The sequence below is a fragment of the Anser brachyrhynchus genome, assembly GCF_964034855.1.
Source record: "Anser brachyrhynchus genome assembly, chromosome: 1".
In the NCBI taxonomy this organism is placed as follows: Eukaryota; Metazoa; Chordata; class Aves; order Anseriformes; family Anatidae; genus Anser; species Anser brachyrhynchus.
In genome coordinates, this window is record NC_137694.1 from 192,867,192 (window position 1) to 192,892,864 (window position 25,673).

A 25,673-nucleotide genomic window follows, 5' to 3' on the forward strand; every position below is an offset into this window, starting at 1 on the left:
TCAGGACATGAAACAACATGTAGAAATCACGCTGCTCAAACAGGAATCAGTAATGTTTCTTTTTGATCAGAATTAAGTTCTGTAAGTAAGGGCAATTAAGACTCAGTGGGACACTGCCATAATGATAACACTGGCATTGAAATTCAACAATTGAATCACGGAATTATAGAGGTCTTTTCCCGCCTAAATGATTCGAAGATCACCAAGCCCAACTAAATTCTTTCCAGAAAGTTTTGAAAATGGAACATTTTATCTTCTATTAGCTGCAGCTTCATATACCTGTGACTTTGTAATTCTGGTTCATCTTAATATATATTAATATATATATATAATTAATAAAACTAAATACTGTTCTGTAGGATTACTTTTAATGTAAGATTTTTGTGTACCACAGCAAAGTGTCACTTATCTGCCCATATTACACTGTATTACAAAGCTACCATAACAGGTACAACAACATATTTTGTGGCAGTGCACAACAGCTGCCAAATACAAGTACACCCTGTTATTCAAGATGTCCATTTCTTTGAGACATTTAAGTGGTTCAAGTGATCGCTCATGTATCTATGCTCAGGAAACTTAGATGTCATCGTGCTTTTGAGAGTTTCCCATTTTGCACGTCTCCCTTCTCTGTTATGATTGTATTCTTGTTCCTGTGTCAGGTAAGGTCGACTCAGCCAGTACTCATTCTCTGCTTCAATTTCTAACCTTCGGATCATTGCCTGCTTCATTGAGAGGGTAACCACCCTTGGTCGCCTGTATTTTCCAATCCATTGTTTTCCAGGAATTCTCTTCCGGAGCAATACTGTTGTTAAAAACATGGTACCTTAAAATATAAACAAAAAATATGAAACACCCATTACCTTAGGGACAAAAATAAAATTAACAAGAAAAATGAAAAACATGCACGTATTTATTACGCTGCCTTTTAGCTAGCTGTTATAAGGTTCAGACCCTGATACTAGCAAACAACCACTCTGTACAAGACAGTACAATGGCAGATATGCTGGAAACATAAGACCAGAAAAGGAAAATTGAAGTTTTTTATTTAACTGGAGAGTTTACTCAGTTATCCTTAAGGAACAGAGGTATTATTAAGACGTTAATCCTTGAGATTTAACATTTTAAAGCATGTCCTCTGTAAATTATTCCCGAAAAAAACAGCCAAATACTGTTAAAGGATTTACTTCATTCCTTAATGCTACAAACAGATATCAGCACTGTTAAAATAGCGTATTTCCAGGTCCATCTTCTGGATCTCTTTTTTATCATGTAATATGTTCACTATGCCAGTATTAAGTTATCACCTGGTCTCTCCGTAAACTTACTAATATGACAATATCCACTCTTGGTTTTGAACTAGGGGAAAACCAGGCTTGTGGAGAAAGACAAAACCCTGCGTTAGACCAACCAGCAGCAACACAAAGCCCAAATACTGCTTCAGACATAACCCCCGGCTAGGACAGAGGCAGAAAAGCCCAAGCCAAGCCCAGACGTGACACGCACGCTCCTCATTAACCCGTCCGTTAGCCCTGACCGTGCCTAACCCCGCCGTGTCGTTACGCAGCGCTCCCCAAGCCGCCCGAGCCCGGCGCCTCCCCGCCGTACCGCTGAGGAGAGCCCCGCTCCCGCTCCGCGCTCACCCCTCGGGCACGGCCCCTGCCCCGGCCCGGCGACAAGATGGCGGCGGGGAGGGGTTGGGCCTAGCGCGGCTCGCGAGAGCTGGCGGCGGCCGGGCGGGGCCTGGCGGCGCCAATGGCGCGCGCGGGCGGCGGTTTGAAGGCAACGGCCGGTGGCGGCTGTAACGAGCGGCGGCCATGGCTCCCCCCGGCTCCTCTCAGCGGGCCGCGGGCGTGTCCAGGGAGTTCTTCGGGAAGCTGCGCGCCCTGGCCCTCACGCTGGAGAGGGAGGCGAAGCAGCTGGAGCGGGCCCTGCGCCGGGAGGATGAGGGTGAGTCTGTGAGGCAGGCTTCCAGCAGTGAGAGCTGGAACAGACTAACACCTCCCCCCAGTGGTGCAGGGGAACGGGGGCTGCGGTCAGTGCCTGACGCTTCGTCTCCGCTGCTCCCTCACGGTCCCTCCCTGCCCCTGCTCCCCGTGGGGTCCCTCCCACGGGATGCCGTCCTTCCCGAACTGAGCCTGGGGGGCTGCCCACAGGCCGCAGCTCTTCCAGAACTGCTCCCACACGGCTCCGTACCACGGGGTCCATCCCCCAGGAGCAAACTGCTCCAGCACGGGTCCCCCACGGGCGGCAGCTCCCCCCAGACCCCCTGCTCCTGCGTGGGCTCCTCTCCACGGGCTGCAGCTCCGGCCCGGGGCCTGCTCCTGCGGGGGCTCTCCATGGGCCGCAGCCTCCTCCAGGCCACATCCACCTGCTCCGCCGGGGGCTCCTCCACGGGCTGCAGCGTGGAGATCTGCTCCGTGTGGGACCCGTGGGCTGCAGGGGGACAGCCTGCTCCACCAGGGGCCTCTCCACGGGCCGCAGGGGAACTTGTGCTGCGTGCCTGGAGCACCTCCTGCCCTCCTGCTGCACTCACCTTGGGGGCTGCAGGGCTGCTTCTCTCTCAGCTCTCACCCCTCTCTCCCAGCTGCTGTAGTACAGCAGATTTCCCCTTCTTTCAGTCACCTCACCCAGAGGTGCAACAACATCACTTATTGGCTTAGCTCTGGCCAGCACTGGGTCCTTTTTGAGGCAGCTGAAACTGGCCCTTATCTAGCATGGGGCAGCTGCTGGGCTCTGCTCACAGAGGCCACCCCTGCTACCAAAACCTTGCTGTGTAAACCCAATACATAAGTGCAGGTCTGGCCTCGCCTCCTTCCTGGGGCAGCTGAGGTCCCAGAGGTGGGCTGGGGGCCCCGCATCCCTCAGGTCCCAGCCCTGTTCCAGCCACAGGTGCAGGCCATCACACACAGGGCTGTCTGGCATTGCCCAGGCACTGATGGCTGACCCACTTCTGCCCACTAGGGACCCCCTCACCCCTCTGCTGACTTCAGCCCCTCACCGGCTGGTCCAGCCCAAGCTTCATCACAAGCACTCACCCCAGTAGCTGCACCATGGACGTTCCGGCACTCCCACCTGTGGACTCAGCCCAACTACTGCACTCACGCCCATGTACACACACAGCATGGAGAGCCCTCACCCAGGAAAGACATTAGGAAGGAACTTAATAAGAACACAGGATAGACTTTGCAGCCAGGGACAGGGCACAACTAGATGAGAGTAACAACCACTTAACCATTTACAAGTAACAGGCCCTTTTTATCCTCTCGCCCCCCTGTTTTCCCATTCTTATTCTTCCCCACATCACCACTCCCTTCTCACTCCTCTCTCCCAGCTGCTGTTGCACAGCGTTTTTGTTTTTCTCATTCTTAAATCTGCTCTCCCAGAGGCACAAACAACATCACTTATTGGCTCAGCTCTGGGCGCCCCCTTCCCTACCATCATCTCTGAGCACTTTTGAGGGTGTGCAGATGAGCTTTTATCACACAACATACATAAATAAATTTGAGTCTGTATGATAAAGCAGGACTCACGTTCTTGCTTTTACCCTTTTAATAGATCAAGACAGGAAAACACATTTTCAGGGTTTGTTCTCTGTCTGAACAAATAGTTCAAGGCTCTAATTAAATTTATCGCTCTGCTATGTCTTGTCACACAGCAGGTGTCCTCTTCTATGCTATTTATTCGCATTAATCTTAATTTCCAGTGAAAGAAGTAATGTCAGCTTTTGACTGCTGCCTGTATAAGTGAATAATACTAAGACCTGTCTGCATATAAATAAGGCAGAAGAACTCAGCTTTTTGTGAAGTCTGTTTGTCAGTGGTATCCAGATCATTTTATAATTATTATTTCAAAATCAAGCTCTGTAAGGATGAAAATTTAGCAAAATAATGCTTTGCTCTCCACGTACCTACCTACTGCAGTGATGTCTGCTGTAGGTTATTTTTTACAATATTAGCTGCAACTCTAAAATAGAAGCCTGGGCAGTTTCTCTGTGTAGTTCAACACACTGTGCAAACTGCAGTCTCATGCAGTGCAAGGTACCCAGTTATAGGTACATGGTATGAACTAGTTAATCTTAATTTTCTGTCTCAATTCTTTCTCTAAGATGTGTCTACATTCTGATGTACAATGTACTCATGCTAAAAAATACTAAACCCCCTTTTTTTCATTTCAAAACCATTTTATGTGAATGTGTATATCAAAGACTATGAAGAAGAATCTCCAATAAGAGTCTTACAGGACCTGCACAGTGAAATCAGGACTCTGAAGGTAAAGTCTTAACTTGCTCCCTTCTTGAAAAACTGGGGGGGAGGTGTCCATAAACTGATGGCTGTATTTTGATCCTTAAGCCACAATGCAACTCTTATTCAGCAATTCTGACCCTTATTTTTATTCATTTACCTCAAAGTCCTCATAATGGCTGTGGAAATACAAGGCAGAATCCAAAAATTTGGGGTGACTTAGAGCTGCGTTTATAAGTTTGTACTTGCTGTTGTCAGTCGGGTCCACGGGGGACAATGGGAACGGGGAAGCTGTAGCCATGCCAGGGCATAGCTGTAGGGGAGCAGGATGCAGGAGCTCCCTTGGGAAGAGGCATACCTGTCTTTGTTCAATGGCCAGCATTTAGAATAAAGGAAGCCTTCACAGGAGAGCCTGCGCTTTCAGCCGTTCAGTTAAACTTGTAGATAAAGTTCTCCATTTCTTTAATAGAAGCAGAAAAATAGGCTTTAGAAATGGGCATGAAGTAACTGAGGGGTAAGTTAAGCTGTAAACTTGAAGTTTACCAGCTGTTTTGCCCTACATTCTTTGTATGTGGAAGTTAAAGTCCAAAACCAATTGTTATGTAATTTTACTCCTATTTTTAATGGAGTAAAAGCACATTTTTGTTTGATGGGTTACCGGGAAGTAGTTATACTGTGAACTGTCGCCTTAATTTAATATTTGTACATTTTTTTTACACTTAATGCCCTGTATATTCCTGATGTTTTGTAACCTATTTTTTGGGTATAAAGAAGACCTAAATGTGCTGCTTATCCTCATCTGAATTGAAGTTCACTAATTCTTCCCAAAATGCTTAATGTGTAAACAATTACCAGGTGGTGATTTGAAAACCAATATTGTTACATTTCTCCTTTCCTCCTCCACCAAAGGAAGATGTTAATGCCAGTCTTGGTAAGAGTTGTTCTGAAAGGCAAGAAATTAATGATTTTGTAAAGGCAAGTGAAATATTGATACGAAGAAATGCAGCGGATCTGGGAAAAATAAGAGAGCTGTTCCAGAAATATGGCTACAAACCACGTGTCAAAATCTCTACAGGTAATATTTTTTGCAATAGAATGTGTAAACATAAATGAACTTTCTAAAAAGGTTTCTCTTTTGCTGTGGGTATGTTTTTGTTAATTAAGAAGTCAAGTATATCTGTTATTTGCTTTATAATAACCTGAAGGTAAAAGGTTCTGTTGTGATTGGTGCCCACAGAATAAATTAAACACCAAAAGCTTACAGTCCGATCTCCTGACATGCTTTTAAGTTTGTGTGTGTTTCTCTTCACTAATAGCTATCCTGAGAAAACGTGTTAGCAAATGTACTCTCATAACCTAGAGAGCTACGCTGCTTCAGCTTCTCGTGCACGAGAAACTATTGTAGATACATCTACAATAGTTTATATTCATACGTGGTTACATTAGCTTAAATCACCACAGAGAAAATCTTAAATTAATGCACTGCGTAGCACAAGTCGGACAAGAGAAGCACATACAGAGTTTAGGTGACACATAATAGTCTATGAAGTGGTAGTAGCTTGATCACTGAGTTGAAGATGCTTAATCCAGTCAGAAACTGCATGCACACCTGTGTGGAAAAATCCAGCTGAGCGAAATGAGTTTAAAATAATACCATGGTGTGTACCACACACATTCCTTTCTGTATCAAGGGCCCAATTGGTCTTCCAGATGCCTTTGGCAGGGCGTGCCTGAACCTTCTCCTGAGTGTTATCCAGTAATTACACAAAACACCATTGTGGTCGTGGGCCATGTTCACCCAGAGCTAAACTACTGAGTGTTTTACAAAGCTACCGCAGAAGGCTCTAATTTTATACTGCCTTACTTCCCTTTCTCTATACACCTTTAATGAGGGCTTCAGATACAGCTACAAGGTTAATTTCTTTTAAGATGCATCTTTTAACTAAGTGTATTTGCACATGTAACCCCAGTACACATGCAAAGGTAATACCTCTGCCATATTATTTTAAATATTTTCCCCTGCTGCTTATGTCGTGCAGAAATTCACAAATGCTTCGGGGTGTTTCAGTTTATATAGCTACAGAAATGTACAAGTTACTCCTGTGTTTATTTCTGCAGTGGACTATTGTTATCTAAAAAATAATCTTTTGTGAGTTTTTAGTTACTGCTTTGTAACCTTTCTTCCATGCAATTTTTCTGAATAATGAGCACGCTAGTACTGCATGCAACTTTTGTTTTTTTCCCCAAAAACATTTCCAGTTCTATACAAAATCTGTTTTCATTACCATTTGTTGTACATTTTTAATGAATGTCTACTCTTGCAATAAATAACAAAAAACAAGTAATATAAATAACATGAAGCAAAACCAAATAAATGTATTCAAGATTAATACTTTGTGTCTGTTCCATGCAGAGGTAAATTCTGTTAAAAATATGTTTGTGTAAGAACCTTTCAGTATCATTTACTCCTAGAAATAATATTTAACAATAGATAATTCAATAAGTGTGTGACCTGTGTTATAAATATAGCTTAGCCTGACATGATACCTGTTTTAGCTTCAGGTTTCAGCATTTTAAAATGAAAGAAGGAATCTATTTTTTAGAATAATGATTTTTTTTTAAAGACTGTTGGGAGAGGGGTGAGGATTCCTAACTTACTTCATAAATTCTTAAAAGAGAAACTTCTGACGTTATTTTATTTTATTATTTTAAAGTGGTTTTTTTTCCTCCAACAGAGGAGCAGGAAGAGGAAGTTAACAGTGATTCAAAGGTGTCTGCCCAGAATAAATCTGATGAAGAAAAAGTAGATGATGTACCTCATCTTCCTACTTGTACTGAGAACCCACTGGTGCCCAGAGACCCACTGCGTAACCCCCAACTTTCAGATTTTGGTCTTTCACAATATGCTTTCTCTAGGCCTTGGAGTGCAGTAAATGGACAGCAAGCAGCAAATTCACAACAAGAAGATTCAAAAGCCAAGACTCCACTAAAAACACGTACCCCCTGTATTTTGCCCAAAACACCAAAATGTATGCTCAAAATGGATGACTATGAGTGCCTAACACCAAAACTTGAACACTTTGGCATTAGTGAACATACCATGTGTATGAATGAAGATTATACAATGGCACTTATTCGTAAAACTACTGAGACAAGCAAGAAGTAAGTAAATTATTTAAAGTTCAGATTGTTACCGTGGTGCAGTCAAGAGAAGGAGTGTACCTGAGATGTATTTCATATCAGTATCTGGCATGCAAAGGGTACATGAAAATACATGTAGAGAGCTGGATATAGACACAGGACTAACCAGCTGGTAGATAATAAACAAATTACCTGTTTGCAGAAGAAAAGACGGGCAGTAGCAACAAGAAAATAGTACAGCAAGAAAAAACTACGGAAAATTCAATAGAGAAACAATCTCCCATATACAATCTGTTTACACGGGGAAAATACAATATATAACTGACATTTTACATTGCTTAACCTAGGATTTGTATTTGAGGATGCGTTGCCTGAAGTGGATGTTACATTACCAATTTAAACTTTTAAAAATCTTTAGGAATATAGCACTGGAAGAAGTTTCTGAAGCATTTGGTTAAATGCCTTACTGTAGAAACACACTGTACTATCTTATTATTTCCTCAAATAATATTTTGTAAATAGCTTCAGCTTATTACACAACTTAAGATCTTTTGTTTTCTTTAACTTTAGAATTCTTCTTTACTAATTTTTCTGTTTAATGATAAGTTTTTTTAGATGTGATCTTCAGCTTTAATTATGGCCACAATTTCTAAATGGATACATCCACAAATGTACAGTCCCTGTCTGTGTCTTAGAGTGAAATGATTACAGGGCCCACTGGAGATGTGATTTTTTTTGTTGTTGCTGGTGGTATCGTGTATAAACACTGTCAGTCTTCCATACCCCTAATGATAAATATCAAAATTCTGTAGAGAATTAGATACAGGATGGTTGGTGCTTGTTGAATCACTGTCAACGTTAATGGCCAAAAACAGATGGACACGCAAGCAATAATTGGGCCTAAAGTTAAAGCTGCACATGGACTCAGAATCTCTAAATCATTAGAATTAAAATGTGTTTAGCCAGTGTATTTGTTTATTTTGCAATGTTGTTAGTGTTAGCATGCAATTTGATTAGAAAGACTGAAACAGTCTAACTGCTTCTTATCTTCAAAAGGCATTTGTCTGACCCCTTAGTGAGAAGGTTCAGCATGTTAAATAGGTAGAACATTAAGCCAAAAGAAACTGAAGATAATTTTTCTGGATAATGGGTATAATCTTTTTAAACTTGTCTGATACTCTGGGAACATACACTAGTTCAAATGGAAGTAGCTTTATACATGTGATTTCCAGAAATAAAGACAGGTAATAATTCTGACTTTCTTGGAGACAGCCCTGCCCTATCACATCCCTTACTTGTGCCAGCCAGGTATCACACCTAGCTGAAATCTGCCTAGCAGCTGTGCATTGTGTGAAAACCACTTTAAAAACACATCCCAAAGTTCATTTTTATATATATATATGTGTGTGTGTGTGTGTGTGTATATATACTTACACACACACATATATATATAAAAATAATTCTCTGTGTATAAAATCATACTTTACTAAAACATATAAATATAAATATTGAATAGATCTCAATTCTCCAGCTGTTTAGTTTTTTTCAGATTTTCAGTTCTGAAACAGGTAAAAACAACATACTCTACATGTACCTACTACAAAGCTGAAACCAAAAGTAACTAGAAAAGAAAAAAGTGGAAAGTGTCTGAACAAAAGTGTTTACAACAGAGAAGAGCAAGTATAACAAAAACTAAAAATCAGATGGTTTCAGGTATCTATAATATTACCAAAGAAAAACTGACTTGAAAAAGTACATTGTTTTCTTTAATTAGTTTTTGTTGTTGTTTTTATAAGAAAAAAAGACTCAAAACTTGAGGCTTGTTCATCTAATTAAAATATGCTGCCTCAAATGGGTTTTCATAGTCATAGGCTTTTTATGGAGGAGCTCCAAATCTGGTTCTCGTAACAGAGATAATACCAGAGAAAAAGTGGAAGATTACTTAAATACTACAAAGAAATGTGTATAAAAAAAGGTATTTTAAACATTTAAAATACTTTCTCTTAGCTGTCTACACGTTTTTCCACTAAAATGTCTTGGATGTTAAAAAAGAGTTTTCAAAATTTGTTTCCAGTTTTGTGGAATTGATATTGAATGGTTTTTCCCTCAGAAGTCAGTTAGTGATTAACATAATAATCTAACTCAAACTTTAAGAACTAGTTAAAAATCGTTTAATATTCAGAATACCATTAGTAGGTTTAGAGTCAGGAACCACTAGCCAGGATGAAATATCTTCGTGTCATGGTTGCTATGAGAAAGTTACAATTTAATAGTCAACAAAATTGCTTAGTCTGTAAATTGTGTTTCTTCTATGATGGTTGTTCTATGTTGGTGTTACTACAACTGAGAGATTGCACAGAAACGTGTCTGTGTTCTTAATTTGCCCATTTGTGGCTCAGAAACTTACAACAGCATGTTAGACATCTTGAAATGCACAGACCTGAAATACCCGTGAAATCTAGTTGCTATGAGATTTTTTTTGCATGGGCTTTCATTGACAATGTTCTCCTGTTATTTAGAATTTGCAGGCAGCAGGCAATTCAAAATGAAGTAGGCTCTACCCCTCACACATTTGATTCTGATCTGGGAAAACATATTATTTTTAATACCTTGGATTAAAGTCTCAGTATGTTTAATAGCGTGGTTGGACTGAATGTTCACATGCTACAAATTACAGCCGTAGAATCGGAGATAGTAAAGTATTTCAGGAGAAAAATTTTAGACTCATGTTGATGAACAAATACTAGGCTGACTGGGTTGACAGTATTCCTTTCATGGTGATTTCTTCATATTGAGAGTTAACCGAGGTTTTTGGATTTCAGCTTACTTAAAAAAGATGATCATGAAGTGAATGTAGCAAAAACAACATCCAAGGAAATCATGGTTACACCTGGGCCAAAAGCAGAAACAACAGACAAGAATGGTAAGTTAAAAAAAATTATAGTAAATGTACATATGCGTTTTTCTCATAATGCATATGTTAACACATAGTAATTTTTTAAACTATGATTCATCTTAAATATAGTTAATTCAGGCCCAGTCATTATTTGCATATTAATGTCCAGAAAATGTAAAGTTGGTGGCTTCTTTGGGAAATCTGTTCACTTCAGTATAAATCATTGCTCATTCTTCTACTGTTATCCATCTAGAATTATTCAGAGGCATCCATCATTTCATAATTGTAATTTATTTTTATTAACAATAAAAATACTATTATGCCAATTTAGCCCTTTTCCAATAATATTGCATCTGTTTCAAGCCAGGAAATTAAAAGAATAGGAAAGAAACTGCTTTAAAAGATGCTAACCAAACAGTTACTTTGAGCTTTCAAGAGTAGCACTAAGATTTTCTTTGAGAGGAAATGTAATATACTCTCTTGAAAATGTATGAAGGTCTTGGAACAAATATACGGACTACTGAGTATATGAGAAACTAAAGCGATAGTGATTTAAGTTGGGCTTTCTCAGTTACATTCAGTAGCAGGACTGGACATTTTTTTTGTATGTTTGCATTTGCTGCCATTAGAGCTCTGCAGCTTGGATGTTTCTTCATACTAGAAGTGTTGTCAACTAAAATGATACAGGTGTTCTGGAGTATGCAAATAAATCCATATAAAGCTAATAGATTTGGGAAACTAAACTGAGGCACTGCAACTGGCAATATGTATGTATATTTATCAATTCATTTATTTATTTTTTCCTAATTTCAGCAGCGGACTGTATGGCTTCTCCTATGGTACCCGTGTTCTGTACGCCTGGTTTGAAAATCCCTTCCAGAACAGATAGTGCAGTGTTATCCAAGTCACAAGACATAAACAAACTGCTTCTTCCTAATCATACAGGAACGCCACCGCTTCCAGATTTTGAAACAAGATGGCTGAAGGTAGAAGCTATGGTAGTAAATAGCAATTACATCCTTCGATACGCTTTTACCATAAATTGTTTTTCAAATGTCAATTTGGGATTCTTTTCCTATGCTACTTTTCTGTATGTCATTGTAGATCTTTCTAATGGTAATTTTGTAAGAACATTTATTAATACTCCACCTAAGATAAATAAGTTAACTGAAGGCATCTAATACTTCTTTTGCAACAGGTAAAGCTGGGGGAAAAGAGTGAGTCAGTGACAGAAAATGATGCAAAAATAAAACAAACCATAGAAGATAGCGTTCCTCCTACTGTGAGCTCCGATGAGTATCTTAAACGTTTGGGAGACCCTTCTCCTCCTAAAATAAAACAGTATGACCATTTGCTCAGTACTCCGCCACCTCCAGAAATAACAAGGATACCAGATGATGTTCTACAGGTCAGCTAATATGTATTTTTCTGAATAGCTTTCATATCAAAACAGTAGTATTAAAAGAGTTGAATTCTATCAAATCTTGTTCCTCAGAAAGAAAGGATTCTCTGCTGCTTATTGAAAATGTCTAGACTGTAATCCTGTTTTGAGTTCTTAAATAATTATTTTAATTCCCTTTTAATGTTTGCTGTAGATTCTGTCAAAGTATAATCATAAAGTAGTAGACTCTTCTAAAGCCAAGAAAATGGAGACTAAGGCAGGAGGCACTACAAGATTTGAAAGTGATTTCACTGATTACTGCAACAAAGAGAACAGGTATGATCACATTTTACAAATTTGATTATATAATTGAATTTGGAGGAGCTAGGAAGATGCTTTAACGCATTTAGAGATTAACGCAGTTGCTTTTGCTCTTCAGCTACCAAAATAGCTCTTGTTTATGTGACTAAATATCTAGTCTTTGGCGTGATATGTCTGCCTTTTGTATAAAGAACAAATACTATAATTAATTGTGTGTTTGAATCATCAGAAGCTTTAAAAATTGAAGGAAAACAAAGTTTTTACTGGTTTTAGCTGTAGGTATATTTTGCTTTTTGGTAATCAAAGCCTCCGTGAGTGTTTTATGCTTTATTCTGAGTAAATTTAGGCAATAAAGCTAAAGAATGGAGAAAATTATATAAAGTGACATAACCAATTATGGTGGTCCTTTTGGCATAAGGCAGCAGGCACCTCAGCACCACAGAGCTGTTTGCTCACCCCTCCCCCCAGTGCCAATGGGATGGGGTAGAGAACTCATGGGCTGAGATGAAGACAGTTTAATAAGGAGAGGGGGGTGAAAAAGGAAAAAAAAGATGCACAGTGCAATTGCTTGCCACCAGCCGATCAATGCCCCGCCAGTCCCCAAGCAGTGGCAGCTCCCCCTCCCAGCCAGCCCCCCCAGTTTGGAACGGGTTGCCCAGGGAGGTGGTGGGGTCACCGTCCCTGGGGGTGTTCAAGGAAAGGTTGGATGTGGTGCTTAGGGACATGGTTTAGTGGGTGACATTGGTGGTAGGGGGATGCTTGGACCAGATGATCTTGGAGGTCTTTTCCAGCCTTAATGATCCTGTGATTCAGCATGACACCCCACGGCATGGGGCATCCCTTTGGCCAGTCTGGGCCAGCTCCTGGCTGTGTCCCCTCCCAGCTCCCTGGGCACCCCCAGGTACCTCGCTGGCAGGGCAGCACCAGGAGCTGAACAGTCCTTGGCTCTGTGTGAGCGCTGCTCTGCAACAACTGCAACGGTGGTGTGTTATCAGCATTACTCTCATCCTAAATCCAAAACACAGGACTGCACCAGCTACTAGGAAGAAAATTAGCCCTATCCCAGCCAAAACCAGTACAGGCAAATACCAATTTCTTTGAAATGCAAAGCCACCTGATGAACAATATGTGAGATGAAATTAGTCTACAATAAGCGTTAACTAATCTTTGAACGATGGAATAATGCATTTTAAAAATTGATCTAAATAGAAGTTTTGACAACTTGATCAAGTGTAGATATTCCTCATCTGTTATACTTTTTGCTTATCTGTTAAACTTGAGGTCACTACGGATTATTTGGGCAAGAGGTACAAGGAAATTATATGAAGTAAAATAATCACAACAATTCAGAATGAGATGAAGAGAAGTAGGTATCTTAATATACTTGGAGTTGGAATCCATTTGATTAATCTGATATAGTATAAGGTCTTGTTTTAGTTGACCTTTTTTTTGTCAGGCAAGTTTTCAAGGTTTGTGTCTTCTGCTAATTCAGAATATGATTGAGGTGATAATAGGTTCATGAACTCTTCTGGATATATTTGCAGAGCCTATCCTGGTTTTTTCAAGCCAAACGTTTGAAATCAAGCTGAAGACCATATTTCACCTTCATGGATCTTATCACTGAATCACAGAAAGCTCAAAAAGCAAAAAGAAATACCTGCAGAAAAGACCAACAAAAGAAAAGTGTGTTGTTTTCCTGGAGAAAACTTGATATGGATTAATTCGAACTAATGACTTTACACATAATGTTTTGTTAAAATTAGTGACAAAATAGATTTTGTTTATATTTTTTAATATTGCTTCAAAGAGGACTAAGGTCACGTATTATGTAATACCTCAGTTGTTCCATGTGATTCTTGTGTTTGCTGTGGATATATGTGTATATACATTTGCAGTAGGCTGTAGAGAAATGTAATTAAGTTGCAATAAAGGGAAAGTCCAGTACGCTGCCCAGAAAGTAGGCATCTCTTGATGTTCTAGTGACACTGCATATCTCTTTGAGGCTGAGTTTGAAGTGTAGTACTCTGACAGTATTTGGCATCTTCAACAGAATTGCTATTTATGTGAAGAGCAACTCCTGCTTTACTGTTTTAAAGCATTCAGACAGATATTCCTTCATCAGGCTGTCTGATGAATGGGCATTTCTAGCGCTTCTCTTTCAATTATAGCTTTCTTACATAGACATCATATTAAGTACTAGGCATCTGTTTTCCTTTTGGCAGTCTGATAGCTATAGCCATAAAAGGTGACCGTCTTGAATACGAATAACTTGAAAATATATTGTGCAATTGCTACTCGTTAGAGATCTGCTCTGTCTTTAACTGCTTGAAAGATTTGTTGGCAGGCATGTGAATGATTGCTTTCCTCTCCCATGCACCACGGCCATGTGTGTTCTGTAAGTGGTGCTGTCATTTCCAATTGTGCAAACGTATCCCTGCATAGCTGACCAAGTTTAACTTCTCAGAGCTGTTTGGCACCTTTTGGGTATCTGGTAGTCACAGCAGTTGAGATGCAGGTTTTTTTGGTTTGTTTGTTTGTTTTTTTCCACCAGAGATTTTAGTCTTGTCCAAAAGAAATCCCAACTATGTATTCCTGCTTGGAGCCAGTTTGCTGTTACCAGTGTCAGCTAATCCTCTGAGTGACTTGAGTACTGCGTTTACCAGCTTTATATAGTCTTCCTCTTGGCAGCTAAAATAGTGTTATTTTAGTGTGCTTTCCTGAATTTTCTGAACACAGCTGGACATTCTTTGAAATCCTCAGGATGTGCACACATCTGGAGATGCCTGAAAGTATTTTCTTGGTTGCTAGAGGGACTTGTCCTGGCTAAAACCTAGTAAATGTAGGAGAATTTTTCATGTTATCCCAGCCACTTCCTGGGATGAGCGTGCATCAAATTAGCCGGAGATGCTGATTTTCTACCAATTCTGGCCTGGGCACAGTTTTTTCTTTCCTAGCTTCTGTTTAAAAGTATATATTTTATGTCACTCTTTGAAATTGACCAATACTTTGAATTCTGAATAAATCTGTCTCAGCTGCTTTGTGTCTGCTTGGAAAACTAATCATCTGCTGCTTATAAAAACTCTTATTCATTCTACCCAAGTCTTTCAGGGAATGAGGACCAGATCTCCTTCCACCGTCTTCACAGACTAAAACCACTTAACGGGCTGGATGCTAGTCGTGGAATTTCATGGTCCTAAAAGGGTACAAAATATTCTGTTCCAGAGCAAGAATCCTTTTGCCAGACAGATTCACCAGCACTAAGCAGGGGGGGTTTCATAGCCTCCATTCACCTGCACTTAATGGCTATTTGATGAATGATACTTTCTTGCCCTGAAGCAATCCAGATACCCTGAAAGACTAGGTTTAGCATCAAATGGAGCAAAGAGCCTGACTACCCAGGACCTTGATGGATTTCTTTTTCCTTTCAACTAGTAAAACTTATAATAAGGCTTATAACTGTCCCTTCCCTAAATGTGAAAACAGCATAATTCTGTTAACATGTAGAGACAGAAGTTCTCTTCAGGATGACACTGAAATCTTAAAATCTTATGGTCTTCTCATTAAAATATCCTAAGATGGAAGACATCTACAAACACCGTCCACACAGGACCACCCAAATATCAGACCCTATGTCTGAGAGTGTTGTCTAAGCACTCCTTGAACTCCAGCAGGCTCAGTGCCATGACCACTGCCCTGGGGAGCCTGTCCCAGTGCCCGGCCACCCTCTGGGTGCAGAACCTTTCCCTAACCCCCAGCCTGACCCTCCCCTGTCCCAGCTCCATGCCGTTCCCTCGGGTCCTGTCGCTGTCCCCAGAGAGCAGAGCTCAGCGCCTGCCCCTCCGCTCCCCTCGTGAGGGAGCTGCAGGCCGCCATGAGGCCTCCCCTCAGCCTGCTCTGCTCTGGGCTGAGCAAACCAAGGGACATCAGCCACTCCTCATATGTCTTCCCTCTGGACCCTTCACCATCTTTGTTGCCCTTAAGGTATTAGGACAGGATGCTGGCATAAGAACAATGATTTGGGATCTACAAATGAAGTTTTACAAGTTCATTTTGTTGTTTTTTTTTTTCTTACAAAATTACTCAATACAAGTAGAGTTACTGTTTGTGCTAACAGCCTCTTGTAAGGAGAAATACTGCTATGAGGTGGATATAATCAGAGCAGCAAAAGCTAGTTTTAGTTTGTCTTGCATGGATTTCATTCAGTAAAGTGGTAGCTTGAGTATTGGGGATGGGGGAGGCACAAGTGGAAACAAGCAGTGTAGGAAACCAATCCCTGTTCAAAATCAGCTGGGAAAGGTGGTGGTGGAAAGTTTTTGTTTCCTCAGTTCATGGCCATGTGATAAACCACACACTCAAACACTGGAACAACCGTGGATGTGGGCTGGAGGAGGTTAAGACTCTCCTTAAGCCAGTGTTGCTGCTGCAGAAAGGCTTGTCCCACTGCGCATGGAAATGAAATGACAGGTTAGAGTGGGAATCATACAAAAGAACTTAAAAGTTGTGTGTTGTTTTGTTGTAGGGTAGATGCAATAATAGCACTGGCCTGTCAGGAAGTGCAGTTTGGATAAACAGCAGCTAATTAAGCAGCAAAGGCCTTTATCTGTAAGGGACCATTGTCACCTGAAAACGGGCAAAGTTGACTCAGAGCATGTTCTGTGCTATTCTTAATCCTAACTGGGGGCTGCTTCCCCTAGCAGACGTTTTTTCACTTCTTTTGCACAGAATTTAGAGGTTGTGTGGTTTTACAAGGGATTGTTTTCACCTGCTGAGCCACTGAAAGCTAATTAATTTTATTTTCTAGTTTGTCTTCATTATGGAAATTAGTAATCTCAGACTCAACTTCTGCCTGGTTGCTAGATCAGATGCGAGGGAAGGGTGAGAACGGGATCCCGTCTTCTAGCAGTAGCCTGCAGTCAGAACAGATTGAGCACAGCACGAAATTGCACTTCAATAGTTGGGACATCTGGGAAGCAACCAAAAAAACATGGCCTTTGGTTTGGCTTCATTTGCTACAGTTCTTAATGTTTTTGCATTTGTTTTAGGATATAAAATGTGTCAGCTAACAGAGCATTTGCTCTATAATTCTATTTGTTGTCTAAGGAGTGTCTCAAATTGTTCTGCCTCGGAAGCCCCTAGAAGTGGTAAATGCTTTCTTTTCTTTGAAATATTTTGCCTGAGGTTAAATACAAATATAGATCTCACAAGGAAACGAAGCTTCCCAGATGGCTGTCAAGTGGACAAATGACAAGCATGGCTTTTAGTGCCTCCTGCTGTGCTTTTATTGGTGTTTTTATAAATCACTGGAGCAATAACTGGAGCCCAGGCATCTTTGGTTATTTAAAGCATCATGGATGCTTTAGATTTTCCTTAAGATGTGAAATTTATTTTGTTCTCTGTTTTAGAAAGCCAGTTGTCGTTACTCAGATGTTCCAGTACCCATGGTGGTTGCGTGTGTCCCATCAACATCTGTAGCAGATATTGGAGCTGCCCTGGATTTTGGGAGTACTGTTCACAGTCCCATGCCTTGTTGCTCCATGGGAGAGTAATACAGAGATTGTGGCATTTATAAGGAGCAGTGACAGCATCCAGTGGCTGCACTATGGAATCGCATGCATGCTGTTCCACAGAAATACGACTTTCTACTAAAACTATATCAATTGATGCCGCCTAATTCTCAATCAACCAGAAGGTAAAACTTCGTGCTATTCCTATGGTAATACCCACTTTTACAAGGGGCAGCTGACAAAATAGCTAGGAGCTGACCGGGTCCATGCACTGCTTTGGCCTTGTCTTGTCTAATTCAAGTTGAAAGGTTTTAAAAAGGTGGCACAAATATGGGAAAACGGTCCATGGAAGAACATGCTCTGCTACATGGGCATTTCTCCTAGGAAAAGATCAAGCAAAGGATGGTCGCATTGCAGAGTACGCGGCAGGAAAGTGTTCAAATGCCTTCATGATGCGTTCTTGGTTAAAGCCCTGCAGTTCTGCTCCCTACTGATTGCTTATGCAGTTGTTGGAAACCGATATAAGCCCTTGCTGCACAGTCCTGCCTTTCCTCTCCCCCAGTTGCAGGCTCCCATGCCCTTGGTTGCATCACTGCAGTTGCTGCTGTGGCTGCCTGGGAAGGCATTCCTGCTCACCCAGCCGCCAGAACTGATTGTTGTTTTGCAAGGTTACATTACTCCTGGGCTCTGCGCTGACCCAAATCACTGCTCACCTGCAAGGGCACTGACTGGTGCTGGGGCAGAAGGGAAAGGGCCAGGAGGAGGGCGAGCACAGGTGTCCTTTCTCACCAGCAGTTTAAGCAGCTCATGAAACCACATCCTTGCATATAGGCATGGAGCTGGCTTGGCTGTCTGTACAGCTGTTTTGGTAAGGTTTTTTGTGGCCACAGCTCCATTAGAAGTTCAAGGGCAGCTGAAGCAGCTCCTCTTCTTCACTCCAGCACCCATCACTCCTCCTCCTGAGCCCACTTGCAGATAATACTTTTTTTTTTGCTGCTGTGTCACGGCTGAGCCTGCTTTTGACCAGAGCTGTAAAGCAAAACTTAAGCCTTCTGAATTGCTCCACTCAGGATAGCTTGGTGATGGAGCCAGGAACATCTCTGATGCAACAGAATTTACTGACGAGGCAAGTGTGGTTTGTCCTCACCTCTTAAATAAGAAGGGACTTAACCCAGACGCCAGCTTCATCAGCAGAAATGCAGCCAGCCTCTCCCGAAACCTCTACATAAAAACTTTTGTGAGGGTCAAGGTCATCACAGAGACACACGCCACCCCTGGGGTGGGAGCGAGACCCCATAACAGAGGGGCGGTGAAGTGAGAGGGGGGCTGTGGGAACAGAGCCCTTAGTCTAAGGGCTGAGAGGAATATCAGAGAGGGATTTGACTTTTTTCCCATTATGTTAAATGAAAGCCTGACAAGCAACAGCATCAGCAGTTGTTATGCAAGTTGTAACAAGGTAATGGTGAGGGTTTTGGTGTTTAAATAAAAAAGCATTTGTTGCGACACACCTTCTTTCTTATTAAGTTTTTAAAAAGCATTGGTTTAGATGGATGAAATGAGAGGGAAAAAGTTGTTCTAAGAACCAAGTTTGCTTGGGGAAGCAGAACAAAGTCCTCCAGGAAAAACAAACCTGGGGTAGCAGGAGAGGTGTGCCAAAGGAGTACAGAAACATGAAGCCACATCTGCGGGAGCAGAGCAGCTGAGCTAGCTGAATGCAAAAAGGACAAATTAAGGAAACAGTTTCCTGGGTTTTCTAGCTGGAGCCATTTCATCCTGCTGCACCCTGGCACAGGATGGGTTCTTCCACTTGTGCTGCCAGAAAAATAAAATGAGAGGTTGGGTGCTGGTGAAAGCCCAGCTGTGACATGAGAAGCTGTCTGTTAGTGCTGTGAGCATTGAAAGAGACAAAGGAAAACCCCACTTCATGCAGCAGCCTTGCTGAGGGACAGAAACTCCTTGTGAAATCTCGGTGTGCAAAGCAAGTCCTGCTAACTGCCAGCTCCGTGTGTAGTGTTTGCTACAGCGTGCTGCTTCCTGAGCATATGGCATTGCTCACTGTTGTTGAGCTTTGAGACCATGTTTTAATTTCTCCAAACTGCTGCTTTGTACATAATTTGTTCTTTTCAGCGACTGACTTCCTTCCTCAGCATTTCCAGGAGTTTTGAAAGAGACGTGGGAGCTGCTTACTGGTGCAATCAGCAGGTGACAACTTTCACTTGCCCTTCCACCTCTTTCAACATCTGGATGGTTGTGTCCCAATGTCTGGCTTTGAAACAGCTGCTGTTGGACTTGATTGCGTAACAGATTTTTAATGTGGGGAACCATGCACTGCACTGATTTCTCAGGTATGTTTTTTAAAAAGAAAGGTATAGGAGTTGAACGCCCTTCACTTCTGCACGACATCTGTGTGAGTTTTTGAAGGACAAATCTCAACCCCGACAGACGTTTGGCCAGAGGCACTCAGGGGCGAGGTCAGCTGAGGCTCATACCTGCGTGGAAGTCATGCGAAGGTGAACTGCAAACCTAAGCCTTCAAACTGAGGGGTTTGCTACTGAAGGCAGATCTGTGTGTTCATTTCCTTGTGATTTTGCTTCTTAGGCTGCCGAACGTAAAACTGAGGGGTTGTTCCCATTTTCCCGAGGTGTGCACAGACCTGCTGCCGGCTGGGAGCCTCGCTGGGCCATGCCTCCTGTCCCAGCTGCTTCTCAGAGCAACTCCAAGTCACAGACGCCTGTATATTGGCTACATTTAATTTCTGCCAGTTATCCGTAAGGACATCAAAAGCCCAAGCCAGTACACAAGGAGGAGGAAATACCAGTATTCCTGCAACTGAAGGCCCTTCTCTGCCTTTGGTAGGAGGCTGTTCAATGCCCTAATTACACACTGCTTACCCCAGCAGCATTTATATTCTTTTCTTAATTTAAAGAAAAAGGTGGGGAGCACGACATCCCTGCGCACAGCTTCTCCTGCTCCTGCCCTTGCCTTTCTCTCAGCACCAAGCGGACACAAGCAGCGCCTGCCCTGCGGCCCCTGGACTGCTCGGGGCCAGCCAGCAGAGGAAGGCAGCCCAGGAGAGCCGGGAGATGCCGCAGAAGCGAGGTACCTTCATGTCTCAACGTCTCCCCCTGCAGTGACAGAAGGAAACAGGCAAGCGCTGGAAAGCCTCAGGTTCGCTTTCCATCACGGCCCTGACTTGCGGGGAGACAGCCGGGTCACCTCTTCCTTCTGTTCCTCAGGATGCGAGGTAGCACCAGCTGCTTCACCCCGACAGTTCTGCAGGAGAGCAGAGAAGCCCCGAGCCGCCCCTTCCCCTCCGCTGAGCTGCTGGAAGCTGGCTGCTGGGTGCCCACTGAGCTGCTGGACGCCCACCGCCAGCCTCCAGCTTCACCAGGGAGTTTTAAAGTTTCGGGACACCCTTGGACCATACCTCACTATCACCCGGCTTTGTCCTGACACCCAGGGATTACAGCAGCTTGAGAAATCAACACTCCATACAAGCCCCAATTACTTGCTAAAAATCATCTTATCAAGGACTAAGCAGCAAGATTTACCCAGTTCAGGCCAAAATAAAGCCCAAGATTGTATCTATTGATTAGATTTGGATAACTAAGGGAAAGAGGAAAGAGTATTCACCTGCCCAAAACTTATGAAGCCAAACCTGGACTTCGTCCTCTTGGTCAGAGTATGTATTTTCATAAATATATTTTCACTATGAAGTAGTTTTGCACATTACTTAGACATCCTCTGCCTGACAATATTGGATTTCTTCTGGCCAGGTCTCTGCAGACATTCAAGTCTTCTGGCACTGGTCTCCAAAGCAGGATGTGCAAAACAAACCATGTAGGTATAAAAAGAAGGTATTTTTTGCATTATTAGAGGTAACATTTAAAATAAAAAAAGATGAACTTATTTGTGTAGTTTTATAACGCACATAATACATTAGTAAAGTAGTAGATGTGTGTAACTTAGATGGGGGGGAAGGATAAATGTTCAAAAAAATTGTTAACAATGGAGTGTGCCATCAAGGAAGTTTGGACCCATTGTGTAAAAAGCGACATTCCAAGACAGCTTTGTATTTTCCATTTTTGAAGACAAAACCAGTTATTTCCAGAATTCAGGGCTGCTGTGCAAGTGTGCCAATCCAAATCTGCCTCAGCAGCTCTGCAGTGTGCTGAGATATCCGGGTGTCACCAAGACCACTTCTTGAATTCATCATTCAAGGCCTGTCCTCTTCTTGGAAGAAGATGGAGCAGCCCCAGGAAGCCACCATCATTCTCCTCTCTATCCTGCAGCCTTACACAGCTCACCTTTGACCTTCCCCAGACAACGTACCTACAGCAGCAGCAAGAGGAACACCAAGTCTGCCCGCTTACAGCCACATCCTCCATGATCATCCTCCAAAATTCAGGTACCAGTGGTTTAAGGAATCCTGCTGTAAAAGGCCACCTGCTTCTCTAAAACAAGCCCCAAAGTTACCAGATAAAGGCCATGACCTTCCTGTCACCGATTTCAACTTCTGCTTAAAAGCAAACTTCCGAATTTCTCTGCAGAAACACACATAAAAAAAAAAAACACTCTCAAATTCAAAAGATTAATAACATCAATCTTTAATCCATACAAGACAGAACTACAGAACACCTGCAATCTTCTTGGTCGCATTTTATGGAGATCTTGAAACTCTGGACACACCAACTTACTTTGCAAACTAACAGTCAGGGAAAGAGTGATGGCACCTCTAAAAGAATAAGCGTTACTTCTAAGCAAACTAAAAGTTAAGGTTTAGAATTTAACTTTTACTCCTGACGCTTAGCTTTGCCTTCAAGTGTTCTTGCTTAGCAACAAAAGCAATAAAAAAAAAAGGCCTGCTTTAGAACAGCAAGTAGGAATAAGCACAAAAGGAAATCATACAAAGAAGCAACAGCTTAGTATGGTCTCATGCGGCTTGACGGAGGTGGTGCGCGGTTGGGAGGGGTAATTGCTATGTCCAAGTAGTCTCCGATCTGGAATTTCTGAGACTGCAACGTCATAGAATCATCTGTGCCCTTCCTGCCCGACATGGTGCTGCCGATCTCCTTCACCCTGCACACGGGAGATAAAAGGCAGGTTAGTCAGAGCCCAATCTCTCCGGATGTACAATACATGGCAAAAACAGGGACTGCTTTGGGTCGTTACAGCCTTCCCTGGCCACCCTCTATACTGTATTTAGCTTTTACCTACATTCACAGGGTTTTTTCCCCTCCAGTACTAGGTGGAGGATCCGTACTGCCCCACGGACTGTAGGGCCGTGCCTATCCACTGGTTACCAGCAAACGCTGGCTCATACAGTTCTGGAAGGCAGACACCTGTAACGAGATCACTCCTAAAACTCAAACAGTCTCAGATACATGACCTACCACTCCTCGTACCATAGAATCATGGAATATCCCAAGCTGGAAGGGACCCACGAGGATCACTGAGTCCAACTCCAGGGTCCCCAAAGGGCCACCCAAAAATCAGACCCCATGTCCGAGAGTGTTGTCCAAATGCTTCCTGAACTCCATCAGGCTCAGTGCTGTGACCACTGCCCTGGGGAGCCTGTCCCAGTGCTCCGTATCACCAGAAACAAGGCCTCATCTCACACAGTACGTCCATATTCTGGTTGGTTGCCAATCAAAGTCTTTGAGCAAATACGCTCATTGTTTTGGGAACACAAACTACAACAGCCGCCAACCAAAATGTAGAGTTTGTAGTGGTGACCATGTAGTCTGTTATCAAGAACTTTAGAAATTTGTTTTGTGGGCACTGGACTTTGTTAATGAAAAATAAGTAACTGCTCTGGTGCTTCCAGTCTTCTATTAGTCTGGAGAAGAAACGCCACTTACCTATACCCGGGCCGCTTGAGATCTGTAAAAACAATTGCAAAATTGAAGTGCGTGCCCTTCTTCCGTGCCTCTGGGTAGACCTCTTTCACTAAACTCGTCAGCTCCTTCAGGGTTGCATCCATCCTAGGTTAAACAAACAAACCAAAGTGGTTAATGTTCTCAAAGCAACAACAATGGAAACAGCTTTCCAAAACCCACTTAAGATGGGACCAATATATTGTAATTATTTAAACAAACATCTCCTTGCCTTCGCATGCCTTCCGCTGGTATCTGAAGAAGAAGAAGGTTTTACATACTTGAGCTACACAGGGAGCCACCTACTCCACAACGACATGGCATTCCCAACAACATATTTTCATCTGGCAATCAAGCAACAAGAAGTTGCTCTGGTCAGTGACAGCACCCCGCAGAATTCACCACCTACGGGGCACTGGAAGCAGCACGCTCTTGTGCATTAAGAATGTGGACAAAGGTTTGACAGATGTGGGTCCAGACGGAGTTTATCTTTTAATTTACGGTGACATGGGACAAAGTCTCTTTACCTCTCTTTGCTTCAGCATCTGCTTCTCCAGGTCTCTCAGAAAAGTTACAATTTAAACAGTAATTTTATTTTAACACATTAATGCACTTCCACAATGAACAGCGAGTCTTCACATCTAAGTTGGTATTTATATTAAAAACAAGGGAGGTTCAGGGATAGAAAACAAACAATCATGAACAGAGTTCTCCATTCCCACCGTAACAGACAGAACCCTTCCTTTTCCCCACCCTTCAACAAGAACAAAAGTTAGAATCCCAAGAACAAAAGGACCCAATCATCACAACCAAAGCAGCACTAATTACACTCACTCGAAGCTTTAAGCAACCAAAGAGCAGTCTGTTGACAGACAATGCCCGTTCTGATTTCTGCAGATGACAAACAGCTCAGACATCATCAATAGCCTGGGCTGAGTCCATAAACCCCATTAAGCAGTAAGTCAGAAGTGTATGCTTTGTTAGCCACAAAAAAATGGATTTATTCAACTGTACAATGACAAACAAGTTAGAACTCTAGCAGAAACCTTTAAGGAAAAACAAGGTTTAAAAAGTAGCATAATTCACTTTCAGAGCGATTCTAATAATTCACTTTCAAAACAGCTCTTTGAAGTGCTATAAGCAAATACTGAAGTGTTACCAACAAAGACTAAAGGGGTGTTCTGAAGTGTGACTGAAAGCAATAAAAAGTGGCTGGCAAAGCAGTGCTACCTGGCCATATGAAAAGAAATGTGCTGCTTTACTCTCAAGAGGCTCCGAATTAAAGCGACAGAGTTCATGGAGGAGCTCTAGACTTCTGTAACAACTGATGCTAGTGGAACGTAGGGCTGTTGGGGTGAAATTAATTAAAAAAGAAGAGAACCCCGAAAAAATGCCAACAGACCAGCCTGAGCCGAGACGCGGCCGCCACTCAGCCCCCCCCCCCCCCCCCCCGGGTCGGGGAGGGGACGCGGGGCCCCTGAGCACTCACCAGGTGTAGATCTGCAGCTCGCTGGAGGGCACGTTGCCGCGGGAGAACTCGTCCATGCGGTGGTGCCGCCCGTTGTTGGTGGTGAAGACGCGGAGCAGCAGCGGGCACGTCTGAGGGGGGAGAAGGAGGCGGCGGTCAGGCCCCAACGCCAACAACACCACCCCCAGAAAGGCCCCGCACCGCCCCGCCGGGACCCCGCACCGCCACCCCGAGACCCCGCGGAGTGAGGGGGCAGCGGCACGGAGCCGCCCCGGCACCTTCTCGCGGTCGATCGGCTTCTCCGGCTCCTTCTTGATCTCCTCCTGCGTGACGCGGGACTCCACCGCCATCTTGTCGCTGCTCGGCGCCCGGCCGCGGCTCTCGCGAGAGGACGGGGGGGAGGCGGGAATGGCGGGGGTGGGACTGAGGGGAGGGAAGGGAAGGGAAGGGAAGGGAAGGGAAGGGAAGGGAAGGGAAGGGAAGGGAAGGGAAGGGAAGGGAGATCAGATCAGATAAAGTCCCTCATCTGAACAGAATATCACACTTTTCTCATGAGGTTCAACACGGCTAGGTGCCAGGTCCTGCGCTTCAGTCACGACAACCCCATGCAGCGCTACAGGCTTGGGAGACAGTACCTCGAAAGTTGTGCAGAGGAAAAGGATCTGGGAGTGTTGGTTGATACTTGCCTGACCATGACCCAGCAGTGTGCCCAGGTGGCCAAGAAGGCCAACAGCATCCTGGTTTGTGTCAGGAACAGTGTAGCCAGCAGGGCCAGGGAGGTGATCGTCCCCCTGTACTCTGCTCTGGTGAGGCCGCACCTCGAGTGCTGTGTTCAGTTTTGG

General features: G+C 43.1%; 3 protein-coding genes across 11 annotated transcripts; 1 reads left to right on the forward strand and 2 right to left on the reverse strand.

The window, feature by feature from the left end:
- Window positions 1-347: 347 nt before the first annotated feature.
- MRPL57 (mitochondrial ribosomal protein L57) lies at window positions 348-1,740 on the reverse strand. Of its 4 annotated transcripts, none has more exons than XM_080591403.1 (2): window positions 1,644-1,740; window positions 348-826 (listed from the first exon to the last, which is right to left on the reverse strand). In XM_080591403.1, exon 2 carries the CDS (start codon window positions 819-821, stop codon window positions 510-512), a length of 312 nt encoding a protein of 103 aa, XP_080447529.1. In that variant the 5' UTR covers window positions 822-826; window positions 1,644-1,740; the 3' UTR covers window positions 348-509. The 4 variants fall into 4 exon arrangements, with proteins under 4 accessions (XP_080447529.1, XP_080447528.1, XP_080447530.1 ...); XM_080591402.1 differs by having other exon boundaries at window positions 1,609-1,739; XM_080591404.1 differs by having other exon boundaries at window positions 1,548-1,663.
- Window positions 1,739-22,509, forward strand: SKA3 (spindle and kinetochore associated complex subunit 3). Of its 6 annotated transcripts, XR_013950892.1 has the most exons (11): window positions 1,739-1,950; window positions 4,208-4,272; window positions 5,154-5,319; window positions 6,980-7,406; window positions 10,208-10,308; window positions 11,095-11,267; window positions 11,480-11,689; window positions 11,877-11,998; window positions 17,386-19,832; window positions 19,930-19,997; window positions 20,086-22,509. XR_013950892.1 is itself a non-coding variant. In XM_080591274.1 (9 exons), exons 1-9 carry the CDS (start codon window positions 1,818-1,820, stop codon window positions 17,453-17,455), a joined length of 1,467 nt encoding a protein of 488 aa, XP_080447400.1. In that variant the 5' UTR covers window positions 1,739-1,817; the 3' UTR covers window positions 17,456-22,509. The 6 variants fall into 6 exon arrangements, 2 of the variants coding, with proteins under 2 accessions (XP_080447400.1, XP_080447401.1); XR_013950889.1 differs by having other exon boundaries at window positions 17,386-20,339; window positions 20,420-22,509; XR_013950890.1 differs by having other exon boundaries at window positions 17,386-19,997.
- On the reverse strand, window positions 22,079-25,247 carry SAP18 (Sin3A associated protein 18). Its single transcript, XM_080591327.1, has 4 exons — window positions 25,110-25,247; window positions 24,853-24,962; window positions 23,349-23,471; window positions 22,079-22,566 (listed from the first exon to the last, which is right to left on the reverse strand). The coding sequence occupies exons 1-4, from the start codon at window positions 25,179-25,181 to the stop codon at window positions 22,410-22,412; spliced, it is 462 nt and encodes a 153-aa protein (XP_080447453.1). The 5' UTR covers window positions 25,182-25,247; the 3' UTR covers window positions 22,079-22,409.
- Window positions 25,248-25,673: the final 426 nt, after the last annotated feature.